This window comes from Orycteropus afer, unplaced genomic scaffold, assembly GCF_000298275.1.
Source record: "Orycteropus afer afer isolate SDZICR_OR568_19922 unplaced genomic scaffold, OryAfe1.0 scaffold00183, whole genome shotgun sequence".
Taxonomy (NCBI): domain Eukaryota; kingdom Metazoa; phylum Chordata; class Mammalia; order Tubulidentata; family Orycteropodidae; genus Orycteropus; species Orycteropus afer.
In genome coordinates, this window is record NW_006921770.1 from 6,509,300 (window position 1) to 6,525,747 (window position 16,448).

At 40.3% G+C, this 16,448-nt stretch overlaps 1 protein-coding gene across 1 annotated transcript in view; it reads left to right on the plus strand.

The window, feature by feature from the left end:
* Window positions 1-6,323: 6,323 nt before the first annotated feature.
* The window catches only part of HOOK1 (hook microtubule tethering protein 1), a 122,862-nt gene continuing 112,737 nt past the window's right edge, over window positions 6,324-16,448 (plus strand). The window contains exon 1 of the mRNA XM_007947413.2: window positions 6,324-6,386. Within this exon, the coding sequence (XP_007945604.1) occupies window positions 6,324-6,386 (63 nt within the window). The remainder of the gene's footprint in view (window positions 6,387-16,448) is intronic.

Below are 16,448 nucleotides of genomic sequence, written 5' to 3' on the forward strand. Positions count from 1 at the left end.
TGTGGGGCTGGCGCGGGATCGGGCAGTGTTTCGTTCTGCTGTGCATGGGGTCGCTATGAGTCGGAAACGACTCGACGGCACTTAACAACAACAACAACAATTATTCATCATAAGTCAGAATTGACTCAACAGCAATGTGTTTGGTTTTTTAATTATTCTTCAGGACTATCATGGTGTTTCTAAGAAAACTTGTACAGAAGTAATCTTCAAAATCATTTTCATATACAAAAAATTTAGAAGTTTAATACATTCAAGGTCCCTGAGTCATCTGTTGTAGTCATTAACCCATCAATCAGCAGATTCTCTAACAAGTAGTAATTAATTTCATTCACCTGGACATGATGGTTTTGCTGACTTGACACTGTCAGCAGGGTTGCCCATGGTCAATAGGTTTCAGCAGAGCTTCAAAACTAAAATAGACTAGGATGAAAGGCCTGGCGATCTACTTTTGCAAATTACCCAATGAAAATCCTATGAATCACAACAGAATATTGTCTGATATAGTACTATAAGAGGAGCCACTTAAGTTGGAAGACATTCAAAATATACAGTGGCTGCAATAATGTGTTAAAGGAAACTGATGATTGTGAAGATAATGAACAACATGACAACATTTTGTTCTGTTGTACTTGATAGCAACTAACGTTAGTTCTTACAGCCCCAGTCAGATAGCCAGCTTCTTCTTCTGTCCTATTGTCTGACTTAAATGATCTGAAAAATCCCTTTCCTCTCTCCTGGTATTTTAATGTATTACATTTGATATAATGTATTGTATTTGATAGAAGGTATAATATCTTCATATGCAAATACCATTTTAATGTATTTTCAATTTATATACATATGGAAGTTTTAGGGTGCCAAATTTAGCAACAGTTTCAAATATAGTTTTCTCAACCTATAACAAAATATAAGCAGTATTTCTAACACAATGATCTCTGTGCTTATTAGAAAGTAAACATGGTTTTATCCATTTTCATACACACACACACACACACATATATCTAGTAAATTAAAGAATTTTGCTTTTGAAAATATGAAATATACCCTTGTAAACAATAGGAGATACCCTGGATAATTATATTGTAGTTAGTTTTTTTTTTTTTTTTTCTCTTAGAGACAGACGTGTGGATTAAATGATTAGCCACTATGTGTCACTGTTTGGTCTTTATTTTTAAAACCTGCTTACGTGGATTAGATGGATTTTAGTACATATAAAATAGGTCACCGACCAAATAAGAAGCGTGGATCATCTTTTGTAATAGAGTGTAAAATGATGACATGTCTTGTGATTCACTTATATAAACTGAGATATAATCTACAGGATTTATATATTTAAATGGTATTTTAGATCTGTCACATTATCAGTATATTTTATTAAATGCCTACTTTTGTTACCTATTGTTTTCAAGTTTTTTTTAAATACTATCTGTATTTGTTATATAACATTTGTTCCTCATGAGTTATTTATGACAAGATGAAATAATTATGTCCAATTATATTTGATCCAGAGCTTTGGAGTGAAATTAAATATGCTTAATAAACATATTTATTTTAACGGAATAAATGGTAAACTAAGCATCCTTTCCCATCAGTTAAAATACAGTTGATAATATTCCTGTGTGGTAATTTTTATAACTTTTTTCCCTTGGCACTCCTGGTTAAATCCTTCATGGCAGCATTTATTTAGTCCTTTGACAAATAGTCTTTGTTGTTATTGTTGTAGGTATCATCAAGTTGATTTTGACTCATAGAGACCTCATGTGACAGGGTAGATCTGCCCCATGGGGCTTTCTAGTCTGCAGTATGGATTACACCTCAAGAAAAAGAAAACAAAAATCCTCACAACTGGACCAATAAGCAGCAGCATGATAAACAGAGAAAAGATTGAAGTTGTCAAAGACTTCATATTACTTGGTTTCATAATCAACACCAATGGAAGCAGCATCAAGACATCAGAAGACATATTGCATTGGTCTGCTGCAAAAGACCTCTTTCAAGTGCTGAAGAGCAAAGATGTCTCCTTGAAGACTAAGGTGCACCTAACCCAAGCTATGGTATTTTCAATCACCTCATATGCATGTGCGAGCTCAACAATGAATAAGGAAGACTGCTAAAGAGGCAAGGAGGCCACATCTTCTGACCACCTCTAACTGCACACAGTGGCTGCAATGATGGGCTCAGGTATAGCAAGGATCATGAGGCTGCCACAGGACCAGGCAGTGTTTCGTTCTGTTGTACATAGGTTGCTATGAGTCAGAGACGACTCGACAGCACTAACAACAACAACAACGATGAATTGATGCCTTTGAACTACAGTGTCAGCAAAGAATGCTGAACATACCATGGACTGCCAGAATAATGAACAAATATATCTTGGGAGAAATATTGCCAGAATGCTCCTTGGAAGCAAAGATGGTAAGACTTTGGCTCATGTACTTTGGACATGTTACCAGGAAGAGCCAGTCCCTGGAGAAGGACTGCTTGGTAAAGCAGAGGGTTAGCCATAAAGAGGAACACTCTCAATAAGACAGATTGACACACAATAGTTGCAATAATGGACTCAAGCATAGTATTGAATGTTAGGATGGTGCAGGACTGGGCAATGTTTTACATAGGGTCACTATAGGTCAAAACCGACCTGACAGCACCTAACAACAAAATAATCTCATCACTAGTGTTTGAAGTGAGAGAGTCGTGAAGTGAGAGTAGTGTCGTGCCTAAGGCACTTGACTGCTAACCAGAAGGCTGGCGGTTCAAACCCACCAGCCACTCCTTGGAAGGAAGGTTGGGCAATCCTATTTCCGTACTGATACTGCCTTGGAAACCCAAGGAGAGGTCGCTATGAGTCGGGTCCGACTCGACAGCACGTAACGACAACAAAAGCAACAGTGTTTGAAGTTAGTTTCACTCAACTTCCAAAACATGGATGTTGTTGTTGCTGTTAGTTGCCATGGAGTTGATTCTGTCTCATGGAGACCCCACGTATGCAGAGCAGAACTGTTCCATAGTGTTTTCAAAGTTGTTATCTTTCAGAAGCAGAACTCCAGGCCTTTCTTCCCAGGCACCTCTAGGTGGGTTCACCACCCAAGGATTCATGGAAGCCCACTTTTAAAAATGAATGCCAATTTAATAGGTAGAAAATGAAAGTTCATATAGTATTTGACATTTCTTTTGTATTTGTTTTCACCCGATTATGAAGTAATACAAGCTACTTGCAGAGAAAATTTTAAAAATTCAAAAAAGCTTATGGAAAATATCATCTAAAATCCATATATTAAAATACCCACAGAAGTTTGATTAATATTTTTCAGTCTTCTTGCTGTACATATATTAAAATACATAAGTAATATATACAATATTGAAGTCATATGGCTCATACTTTTATTTGTTTATTTCCTGTTATCAAATAATTTCAACATTATTTTTATTAATTGCCAAATATTCTATCTGATGAATATACTTTAGAGTATTTACAATTCCACCATTCCTGTTTATTTGGTATGTGTTTTTCAATAACATAAAACTGTAATACACATTGTTGTTCAAAACCTTTGATTATATTTCTCATTATTTCAATAGGATTATGACCAGAAGGAAATTATGGAATTATTAAATTAAATGCTATGTATGTTTTAAAGCCTTTTGATAAATATTACTTTTTCTAAAATCTTGTTCCAGTTTTATAAAAGTACACTTCCATGTTTTGTATTTTTCTTTTTTATATGTGTTTAATATTTGTATTTCTTCTCTGAATTCACTGATCATGTACTTTGTATGTTGTTTTCCATTGTATATAATATCCTGGCGAACTGAGCATCCTTTCCCCAAGGTCTGCTCTCAACTTGTACAGAGCCCAGAAGAATAATTCAATTGCCACCCCTCCAGTTATTTTATGAAATACTTTAATAGTTCAATCACCTGTAGCTCTTGGTGATAAATGCTATGTTTTCACATGCTTGCAGTATATATGATTAGAGTAGCTCATTTTTGTAAAAGAGTTTACAATTTATAAAACTCTTCAGCATCCATTAGCATTAATGCCCTGGTGAGACAGACAAGTGAAGCTATGCCATTAGCATTATTTTAGGAATGTGTAAGTATGGAGAAAGCTACTGCTACTAGAGAATAAAGCCAATATTTAGACTAAATCTTCAGTTCCTAAATCCTGAACTTTTCATTCACCCAACCCAAAAACCAAACTCACTGCCATTGAGTCAGTTCCAATTCATAGTGGCCCCTCCTTGGGTTTCTGAGGCATTGTCTCTATGGAAGTAGATTGCCCAATCTTCCTTCCAAGGAGTGGTTGGTGAGTTTGAACCTCCAGCCTACTGGTTAGCAATCAAATGCCTTAGGCACTACGCCACCAGAGCTTCTCATTCAGCCACATTACAAATATTCTCAGTATCCAGGAAGAGAAAATGATCCCTCACTCAAGGTAAAAAAAAAAAAAAGTTTTTAAGTTTTTCAGCAAATCAGTAGCAAATGGATGTACTGCATTTTTAGGAGACTGGTTTACAATTCCAGAAGAAAACCCAAACCCACTGCCATTGAGTAGATTCTGACTCATAGTAACCCCCACTGGGTTTCTGAGGTGGCAAATCTTTACCGAAGTAGGTTGCCCATTCTACCTTCTGAGGAGTTGCTGGTGGGATTGAACCGCCAGCCTTCTGGTTAGCAGTCAAATACCTTAAGCACTGCACCACCAGGGGCTTTTAATTGTAATCAAACAGTTTTAACTGTGCAATGTCTAAATATAAAAACACAGCAATATAAATTAGTCAGCTGCATTCTTACACAGAGCATTAATTAACAAGTTTATGAATGAGTTATGTAATGGGACTCAAAAGCAAGAGTAATATTCTAGCCTAGCTCAATAGCCCTATCCATCTATGAATACCTTGGAAAGCCTCCAAATTTATACACCAGTCTTCCCGCACCAACATTCTCATAAAAGATTTCCAACCGTCAAAAGAAAGTGAGAAGCATTGTACATTGGTATCTTAAAAGACCATTTCATTATCTTTATTTTGCTACCTAAAAATAGTTTTCCCTTTTGCCCCATTTTAAATAAAACTGCCCATGGTCTGTAATCTCGTGAGAGTCTATATGATTTAAATAGAATTAAGGTATTTTTCTCTTAGGAAAACATTTCTTTAACCCCTTCTGCATATTTAAAATATCCCTTTTCCAAAGAGGGCGTAGTGCCTAAGGCATCTGACTGCTAACTATTGCTATGTTTTTATATTTAGACATGGCACACTTAAAACTGTTTGATTACAATTAAAAGCCCCTGGTGGTGCAGTGCTTAAGGTATTTGACTGCTAACCAGAAGGCTGGCAGTTCAAACCCACCAGCCACTCCTGGGAAGGAAGAATGGGCAATCTACTTCCATAGAGATACCGCCTCAGAAATCCAAAGAGAATTCGCTATGAGTCGGAATCTACTCGAAGGCCCAGGAGAAAATCAGCTCCCATTTCCTCGTCAGACGTTGTTATAAGTACACGTGGACAATTTCCAGTGAATGATTTTTATTCAAATGTACGTGCTGTTTCTCAAGACATCACGGAAGTAGAGTGCAGGTCTCCACAGGTGCAGCCAGAAGGAAGATGCTCGGCGAGGAAGGAAGTAGGAAGCGGGAAGATGCTAGGATTCTGTCCCGATCGGGTGTCCGCAGCGGGCCACTATGTTCCTTCTGCCCTTTCGGCCGCCCTTTACGCGAGCTTCAACCTCGCTTATCGTCTCTCCGCGCACGCGCGCTCAACTTCCTCGCGCGCGCAACCTCCCTCCTCCGCCCTCACTGCACCTGCCAGGTCATAAACCCCTTCCCACCTCATCCCGCTCAATTCCGGAGTCTCAGGCATGTCGCACATTCATTGGTCCGAGCCCCAGGAAGGCGCGTCCAATCCACAATGCCTCCTACTCAACCTAGTCCCGCTCTCCCCTCCCCCTGCCCGCCCCGTCCCGCCACTCCCGGGTACCTTCTTTGTGACTGGAGCGCGCACAGGTCACTCAGTGTCGTGGGGCGCGGCGGGCAGGAGTGGGCGGGAGGACCTGGGGACCTGGAGGGACGGGGGCGGGGCTCAGGTGCAGAGAGGCGCAGGAGGGGGAGGGGGCGAACGCCACGAAGTGTAGGGGCGGCAGAGAGGAGGGGGTTACGCCGCGACGTCGGCAGCGCGAGGTTTCGCGCGTGAGCTGCGCGGGCCCTGGGCCTCGGTATCAAGCTTTCCTCGGTGGGCGAACAAGTCGTCGACGGTGGCTCCTGGCGGAGCGCGGGGAGGTAGAAGGTGTCGGTGTCAGCAGCGTAGTCAACGGCGTCCCAGGCCATGGAAGAGTCGCAGCCGCTTCCGCAGCCCGGGCTGCCGCTGTGCGACAGCCTCATGATCTGGGTGAGTGTGAAGGGGTGCGGGGGCGCGAGGGGTCGGGGCGGACGGCTCAGGCCACCCGGTTCTCCCGAGGTGAGGCAGAGGAAGCACCGGGGCTCCTGCGCAGCGAACCCGCCGCCCTGCACGCCGCGGCTCCTGTCTCCCTTGACAGAGTGGCACCTGCAGGTCGCGGGGCAGGGTCTGTGTGTGTCTGTGGGGGCGGGGGCATGTGAAGGAAGCTCGGCCGAAGGGGAGCGGAACAGCGGGGGCGGCTCGGGTTTTAGCCAGAGATTCCAGTCCGCATCGCGCCTCTAACAGCTGTGGCAGGAGCCAGTTGCCCATTCCTTTACACTCCAGATCCTCATTTTCTCCCTTAACCCACCAGCCACTCCTCGGAAGGAAGACTGGGCAATCTGCTTCCGTAGAGATACCCCCTCGGAAACCCAAGGAGGGGTCGCGATGAGTCGGAACCGATTCCACGGCAGTGAGTTTGGTTTGGTTTTTTACCCTGTGCCCAAACCCTAGACTTTCTGGGTCATCTGGTCTCTCGCTTTCCATCTGCTGAACCAAAACCAAACCTACTGCCGATTCCGACTCACAGTAACCCTATAGTACAGGGTAGAACTGCCTCATAAGGTTTCCAAGCTTGTCAATCTTTGCGGTACGTTAGTGCTACATCTCTTTCCCGCCCAGCGGCTGATGGGTTCCAATCGCCAACCTTCTGCTTAGCAGTCGATTACTTTAGCCACTGAGCCACCAGGGCTCATATTGGCTGAGTAGCCCTTCTATAAGGGGCTTTTGTGTCTTATGGGAGTGAAGACAACCCTCCCCGTCCCCCACCTGCCATCCACTACCTTCAGCCACCTCTCTCTATTTGGACACAGGTGGTCAAGAGCGTGGCTGGTTTTTTTAGTTCCCGGATTGGAGTTACTCCGGAACCCTCCGATATCTGGCCATGTAGTACCGTTTAAAAGACATGTTTCCATGCATTTCTTGCGTGGAGAAAAAGAAGTGGGGGTGGGGGCTCGTTTTCCATTTTTATTTCTGGTCCATCTTCCCCTCTAAATGGACAACATTTTCTTTAAAGAAAAAACGGCATTTTCATTTACCCTTTAGGATTCATGTTAATTTATACTGGGTTCATAGAAGCATTATCTGGCTCCAGATTCTTACGTATTGCAGTCAGCAAAATGATGTCTCATCTCTTGGAGTTTCTCAGATCTCAAAGAGCTGGTGTTCAGGTGTGATCCTTAACTTGTATTGGACAAGGATGGTTCTCCTTGGTCCACAGGGTACTGTTGATGCCCATCCCCAAACCAGTTATTGGGTTGTTTATAGGGGAGTGTGTGCAAAATGGAATGTAAACAGACTGGATCATGAGGCAGTAATTGGTTGATGAGATTTCCTAATGTGTGTAATTCAGAAGAGTGAGAAATGATAAGGTTTATGAAAGTGTGTGAAGGCTATGGGAAATAATCATAATTTAAAGCAACACTTAACACTTTGGAGATAAATAGGTTTTGTTTTAAATGGATTGTAAATATCTAGGTTTCCTGAGTCAAAAGCAATTAGCTATTTGTTATCTGTTTTCTCATTTAAAATTACCATCGGAGTTTAGATGCTGTATTTAAGACTGTCATGAAACAAGGCAACATTACTTTTAATGATCTGTTTTGTTAAAACTAGTGACTAATTACAGGGTGTGTTATACTGTGCTCTAAACTTCATCAGACTTAAGTAATAAACTTTGTCTTTATGATGTCAGAGGCTTGCATGTGAGCTGGTGGAGAAGGGCATGATTTTATATTGCAATATTTGGAAGTATAATGTGACTTTATTCTTTAAAACAGAGTTCTGGTGGCATAGTGGATAAGGTATTTGGTTGCTAACCAAAAGGTCAGCGGTTCAAACCCACCAGTTGCTCCATGGAAGGAAGATGGGGCATTCTACTTCCATAAAGATTAACAACTAAAGAAGCCCAATCAGGGTCACTGTGAGTCAGAATCAACTTGATAGCAGTAAGTTTGTTTTTTAAGTCTTTAAACTAGTAGTATTGAGTCCTTTGTGCTAGTTACTGAGTAAGACAGATGTCAATAAGTATCATAGAGCTTTCTGTTTTAATTGGAATGGTCGGCAGAAAAGTGTATAATTAGAATGGAAAACAGAATTTGATAAAAGTTGCAAAAATTTCATAAACCAAATGAATGATAAGGAATCATAGGTGACAGAGAACACGTCAGTGTTTGCTCTGTAGTCCTCTCTCAGGCTTCTGAGCACAGTGGAGAACATGAATGACCATGAAGACTTGCTTCTACAAATGATGCTACAGCCAAATCCCACTGTTCCTCCTGTGCCCAGCTCTGTGATTAAGAATACCTGGACAGTTCCTCTCACCTGCCTCTTAGCAAACCTCTATCAGTACTCTTTTTGAGACCTCTGTTTTCCTTTAGGCAAATGACCACCTCCTTTTGTCTGATTCTCACTCTAGACTCCATCCCTCCACCTTCTTTAGAGCTTTCCTCCATCATTTATCCCCTTTTTGTATTTATAAGTTTTTCCTCCCTCTCTACATATAAACATTTGGAGTCCCTGGGTGGTGCAAACAGTTGAACACTCTACTACTAAGGAGGTGCCTAAGAATACAGGCCTGGCAGTCTGCTTCTGAAAGTCCACAGCCTTAAAAACCTGATGGAATAGTTCTACTCTACTCACACAGTCACCGTGAGTTGGAATCAATTCAAGGCAACTGCAATTTCACTCATCTTAAATGAAAGAACAGAGTCAGAAATCCTTTCCATTTCCTCTTTCCCTCCCAGATTTCTTGACAGAGTTTTTTTGGTTTTACACTCACCTTTTATACTGTCTTAACTTCCATTCACTCTTCAATCTACTGCAGCTGAGCATTTTTTCCTCTAAGGCTTTCACTTAGTTACCAGTTTCCCAAATCCAATAAGCACAATGTTATTTTTATTGCATTTGATATTTACTTCTTGAAATGATCTTCTGCTTTCATTTCTTGGGCACCTATCTCCTGGCTTTTGTTTACCTCTCTGATTGATTCATAGTCAACATTGCCCTTTTTTTGTTTTTGCCTTTGCCATCCACTGCAGTATTTTATGTTACCTTATTGTTGTTGTTATATGCCGTCGAGTTGGACCCGACTCATAGTGACACCTCCTTGGGTTTCTGAGTTACTTCCCTAGTTTTCTCCAAACTTACCTCATGCCACACTCCCTTATCCCCACCGTACTGCTGGAACTTACTATTTCTTCTTCTTCAGGAAGGCAGTTTATATTTTCACTTTTTTAGGACATCAGGACTTTTTCACTTAATGTTTCCTCTTCTTTAAAGGTTCTCCTTCTATGTCTTCCAGTGACTGGCCCTTCTCACTATTCAAGTCTTTGGTCAGATGTCTTCTTTCAGAGATACTTTCCATGACTGCCTTTACTGAAGTATCCTCTGTCCTTATCGCAGTCTAACAAATTAATCTGTTTCTGTTGCATCTGTAACAGTTAACACTTTCTGAAGTCACCGTATTTGCTCCCTGGCCAGATCCTTTGTCTGACTTGTTTTCTGCTCTACCCACAAAAATAAGAACCATGTCTAGCATGGAGTAGGTGTTTGATAAATATGTATGTGAATGAATGAATACTTAAATGAATGAATTAGCTCTCTTTTCTACAAAATCTCTCCTTCTGTTAGGCTCATGGCTTACAACTTCTTAATGTATATGTATTTCTAGCTCTACATGGACTCTTTAAGATAGAGAACTGCTTACTTACTAGCATACTAATCACTAACACTAATTTCTCATAGGAATCACAAATTCAGCATTTTCAAAACAAAATTCATTATTCTACTCCACCACCCTCCCTTCAAAAAAAAAAAAAAATTGTATGCCCTTGCTCCTTTCTGTTTTTACTGTCTTATTGACTGGCACCAGCTTCTCAGATGCGTGGAATAACTTTTTTTTTTTTTTTTTTAATAAAATTAGAATCAAGTCCATAATCAAACATTCATAAATTAAACAGTGAAGATAGGTTCCCCTATCTAGTTCCAGTCTCATGAGTCAATCATTGTAACTTAGTTTCTTGTGTATCTTTAGAGTTACTCTATTCATACACCAACAGATATATATGTGCATTTTGTTTACACAAATGTGAACATATAATATACATTATTATGTACTTCATTTTTTTCTACTTAATGATATGTCTTGGAGATTCCTTTTAATAATGGTATGGTGATCCAGTGGATGAAGGTACCAAAGTTTATTTAACCAATTCTTTACGGGTAGACAACAGGTTTGAAAATTATAATAGGCTTGCAATTATAAACAGTGCTACAGTGAATAACTTTGTATGTATATCATTTCACATGTGAGGGAGTATGTCAGTAGAATAAATCCCTAAAAGTAAAATGATATGTGTATTTTTGTGATTGTTGACATGATGTACCAATTTATAACCTACCATCAAAGTATTCATTCATACACACATAAAAATAATGTTGTCTAATACCTACCATTTGCCAGGAAATATAGTAATGAATAAGACAGGGTCTCTGCTTGCATGGGTATGATACAGTCTGTCGGAGGAGATGGAAGTTATCATCCAGCAAGGGAGAGAGATGTTACATAACTCTTATATAAAAATAAATCTAAAATTACAATTTGTAATAATTGTTTTAAAAGAAAATTACAGGGTGTTAAAAAGAGCTCTAGTGGTATACTCGTTAAGGCATTTTGCTTCTGACCAAAAGGTTGATGTTCCAATGTACCAGCTGCTCCACAGAAGAAAGATGAGGCAGTCTGCTCCTATAAAGATTTACAGCCTTGGAAACCAGTGGGGGTCGCTGTGAGTTAGAATCAACTTGATGACTTTGAGTGAAGAGAAGCTATAAGGAACCCTGGTGATAAAGATGGTTAACTGAAAGATTGGTGGTTCAAATCTACCCAGCCACTCCATAGGAGAAAGACCTAATGATCTGCTTCCATAAAGGTTACAGCCAAGAAAACCCTGTGGGGCAGTTCTACCCTGTCACACGGGGTTGCTATGAGTTGACGACATCTAACAATAGCAAGAGAAGCTATGACAGGTAGATTTGAAATAACATTTAAGCTGAACTGAAAAATGAGTATAAATTAGCTTGTTGTTGTTGTTTGCCATCGAGTCGGCCCCGACTCATAGCGACCCCTCCTTGGGTTTCCGAGGCATTATCACTACGGAAGTAGGATTGCCCAACATTCCTTCCGAGGAGTGGCTGGTGGGTTTGAACCACCAGCCTTCTGGTTAGCAGTCAAGTGCTTTAGCCACTGTGCTACCAGAGCTCCTAGCTAGGTAAGGAGTAAAGGGAAAGTTACCATATAAACTAGGTAATTCTACTTCTAGGTATATACCCAAGAAATATGAAAACATATGTCCATACAAATGTTAATGGCAGTAGCATTCTAATAATCAAAATTTGAGAACAACCCAAATGCCCACTGACTGATGAATGAATCATCAAAATGTGTCATATGCAAACGATGGAATGTTATTCTGCCACACAAAGGAAGGAAGTACTGACACCTGATACAACATGAATATGCCTTGAAAACATGCTGAGTAAAAGAAGCCAGTTGCACGAGATTTTGTAACATATGATTCTGCTCATATGAAATTGGGATGGGGGGAGGAGGAGGAGGAAAACAGAGGGATGATAACTAAAGGATATGGGTGTTGAGTTTTTTTGGTTTTGATCAATGTTCTAAAGTAGTCTGTGGTGATGGTTGCACATACCTGTGAATATACTGAAAACCATGTAATTGTACATTTTAAATGGGGTGAATTGTATGCTATATAAATTGTATCTCAAGCTTTTTTTTTTTTTTTTTTAATATTAAAGGAAGCAGTGTTCCATGTTGAGATAATAATTTATGAATATAAGAGGTGGGAAAGGTGTTTAGAGAGTTTGAAGAACTGGAGGGAGGCCTGTCTGGCAGAAATAGAGTGAACAACACGGAGGGAAGACATCGTGAGAGGACAGTTGAGGTAAGAAGGGACTGTGCTTTGAATGACCTTTCAAGCCATTTTAAATACTTTGAATTAATTGCAGTACATTTTGTACTCCATTAAAGAGTTTTAAACTTCCCTTTAAAAGGCAGTTAAAGAACAATGTAAGTATTTGTTAAAGGTCACTCTCATTGTCCTGTGAAGAGTAGTTAGAAGGGAGCAAAGATAGAAAAAGAGTTGTTAGGAGGTTGTTGGAGTAGTCTGGATGAGAAGTGACTAGATTTTTTGTCACTGGAGATGGTGAATAGATAGATTAAAGAGATCTTTCAGAGATAAAGTCTAAAGAACTTGGTAATGGATTGGAAGTAGGGTGAAAGGAGGAGCATGGTGGTGTAGTGCCTAAGGCATTTGACTGCTAACCAGAAGTTTGGCGGTTCAAACCCACCAGCCACTCCCCAGAAGGCAGGCAGAGGCACTAGTCAGATCCGACTCATAGTGACTCCTTTTTTGGTTTCCAAGGCTGTATCACTATGGAGGTAGATTGCCCAACCTTCCTTCTGAAGAGTGACTGGTGGGTTTGAACCGCCAGCCTTCTGGTTAGCAGTCAAATGCCTTAGGCACTACGCCACCAGAGCTCCTTTCCACAGAAGGAAGACTAGACAGTCTACTTCTGTAAAGATTTATGCCTCGGGAACCCCAGTGGGGTTGCTATGAGTCAGAATTGAGTCGATGGCAGTGAGTTTGGTTTTGGTTTTAGAGGGTGAGAGGAATGAATGTATCTGAATGATGCCTAGGTTTGCATACTGAGGTTGGAAATCTTGGAAGAGGAGCATGTGTGAAGAGAAAATCATGTGTGTCTACCATATGCATGAACCATTAGCAGAATGATACGCATTTTTTTTTTTTTTTTTCTATAAACTCTTCATATTCTTAGCTTGGTTTCTCCTCCATTTATACTTTCCAAAACTAAACCCACAATTGTCAAGTAGATCTGACTCATAGTGACTCTATAGGACAGAGTAAAACTGCCCCATAGGGTTTTCAAAGCTATAAGTTTTTACAGAACAGACTGACACATCTTTCTTGTGGCTTGTCATGTGGCTGGTAGGTTTGACAGTCTACCTTTTTGGGTAGCAGCTGAGTGCTTTAACAACTGTACCACCAGAGCTCCTATTTACACTTTGGATATAGTTCATTACTCTTACTGATTGTACCTCTTAAACCTCTCATATTGGTTCCTGCTTCTCTCTTCTCTTTGCTAGTGACTTACTTCAGGCCCTCTTAATCACTTGCATGGACTATTGCAGTAGATGCACTAACCTTACTGGACTACCTAGCACTGTTCTTAACCCATGCTTGTACATTTTTCACATTGCAGTCATGATGATATCGTTGTTGTTATATGCTGTTGAGTTGGACCCAACTCATAACAATCCCTCCTTGGGTTTCCGAGGCAATATCACCACGGAAGTAGATTGCCCCATCTTCCTTCCGAGGAGTGGCTGATGGGTTTGAACCACCAGCCTTCTGGTTAGCAGTCAAGTGCCTTAGCCACTGTGCTACCAGAGCTCCCATGATGATCTTAGTAAAATGAAAATCTGATCATGTTACTCTACTATGGACAAATATTTGGTGTTTTTTCAAAAGTTTTCCCATGATTTTAGCTTCTCCCTCATTTACATTTTCTGTTTGTCCATCATCCTACTCTCATTAGTAAGTACAAGTTTGTACACTCTCACACTTATTCACTGATTTTCATACCAGGTCAATATTAAACTGTCTGTAACTGCAGGAATATGATCAGTTGCTTTAACATCTGCATACCATTACACATGGTGTTCCCAAACATCTGGAATGCCATCCGCCCATTCGACTGACTAATAAACTCCTACACATTCTTCAAATCTCTGTCCATGTGATTCCTTCTTTGTGGAGCCTTCCCTAGGCAGACTGAATCATCATTTTCTCTATGTTCCCACTGTACTTTTGTTTTGGACATTTGCTTTCCAATTAAATTTCAAATTGTAGCTGTGGCACCTCTCACAGGACCTAACTTGCATTGTACACAATAAAGATAGGCTAATAAATGCATGGAGGAATGAATACATACAAAAAGCTTAGACGTTCTTTTGTTTTCTCATTAATGAAATGCAACATATAAATAATAAGCATATAACCTGTCTTAATCTTAAGTGTGGGAGCTCTGGTAGCGTAGTGCCTAAGACACTTGACTGCTAACCAGAAGGCTGGTGGTTCAAACTCACCAGCCACTCCTTGGAAGGAAGATGGGGCAATCTGCTTCCGTAGTGATACTGCCTCAGAAACCCAAGGAGCGGTCGCTATGAGTTGGGTCTGACTCAACAGCACATAACAACAACAACAATCTTAAGTGTACATCTTAGTCACTTTTCACTATATTTATGCCCATGTAACTTCCACTCAGATCAGGATGCATCACTTGTCACATTCCCTTATACTCTTTTCCATTAAGGTGTGACAGCTATTCTGATTTCTGTCACCAGCAATTAATTCAGCTGCTTCTTGAATGCATGTAAATGAAACCATATACTCTTGTGTGTAGCATATTTTACTCAAGTTATCTATGGGATTTATCTGTGTTTATTTGTAGTTCATTTTTTCAAACTGCTGTGCCATATTCCATCGTACAGGTTTCCCCTCATCCAAAAGTTGAGTGTGCCTGTGAAACCTTTTGTAAGCTGAAATGGCAAAAAGCGAAGAAGCAGTTACCATTAATTTATATGGGAAAAATTTTTGAACATTCCCAGACCCAAAAAATAACCTACCAAATCACAACAATTAGCTTGTAAAACCTAAAATAATACTAACATGTAGTGAAATTAGGAATGATAATGACAAATACACAGCCTATATAAAGTAGATATAATGTATGTACAGTATAGTTCCCAAGGAAGAAGCTTGTCAGTGCCACTCTTGCTGCTCAGGGTGTGCACTGTGTCTTTAATGGCTTGCTGCAAAACAAACGCTGAATCCTGGTTTTGTTTTTTTTACCATTTTTAGTAAAAGTGAAAATCCTCTTCAGATTTCTTTCTTTAGTGAATACAGGTACTAATGTAAAAAAACAAAACCAAATTCACTGCCATCGAGTTGATTCCAACTCATAGTGACCCTTATTGGGTCTACTTTACAGAAGTAGATTGCCCAGTCTTCTGCAGAGTGGCTGGTGGGTTTGACTCGCCAGTCTTCTGGTAAGCCGTCACATGCCTTAGGCATTGCACCACCAGAGCTCCTTAGGTACTAATATAGGTCTTTTGTAAAAGTTAAGTAGCATAAAACAAACTTATGACAAATGGGGGATACCTGTATGATGTTGTTGTTATTGGGTGCCTTCCAGTTGGTTCTGACTCATAGAGACTCTGTGTACAACAGAATGAAACATTACCTGGTCCTGTGCCATCCTCACGATCATTGCTTTGTTTGATGTTGCAGCCATTCTGTCAGTCCATCTAGCTGACAGTCGTCTTCTTTTCTGCTGACCCTCTACTTCACCAAACATGGTGTTCTTCTCCAAGGATTGATCCTTCCTGATAACATGTCTAGTGTATGTGAGATGGCATCCTCACTTCTAAAGAGCATTCTGGCTGTACTTCTTCCAAGATAGATCAAACACGTTCTTCTGACCAAAAGAAAAAAATCCATTGCCATTTAGTCAGTGCTGACTCATCATGAGTGACCTTATAGCATAGACTAGAACTTCCCTGTAGGGTTTCCAAGGCTATATATTTTTATGGAAGCAGACTGCCTTATCTTTCTCTTGCAGAGTGGTTTGTGAACCACTGAGCTTCGGATTAGCAGCCAAATGCCTTAACCATTGCACCACCAGATCTCCTTGTTCTTTTTGATAGTCCGTGGTATAATCAATATTCTTCACAAAGCCCATCAATTCAAATACATCAGTTCTTCTTCAGTTTTCCTTATTCATTGTTCAGCTTTCACATGCATGAGGTGGTTGAAAATACTGTAGCTTCGGTCAGGTGCACATTAGTCCTTAAACTGACGTCTTTTTAATTCTTTAAAGAGGTCTTTTGCAACAGGTTTGCCCAATGCAATATGT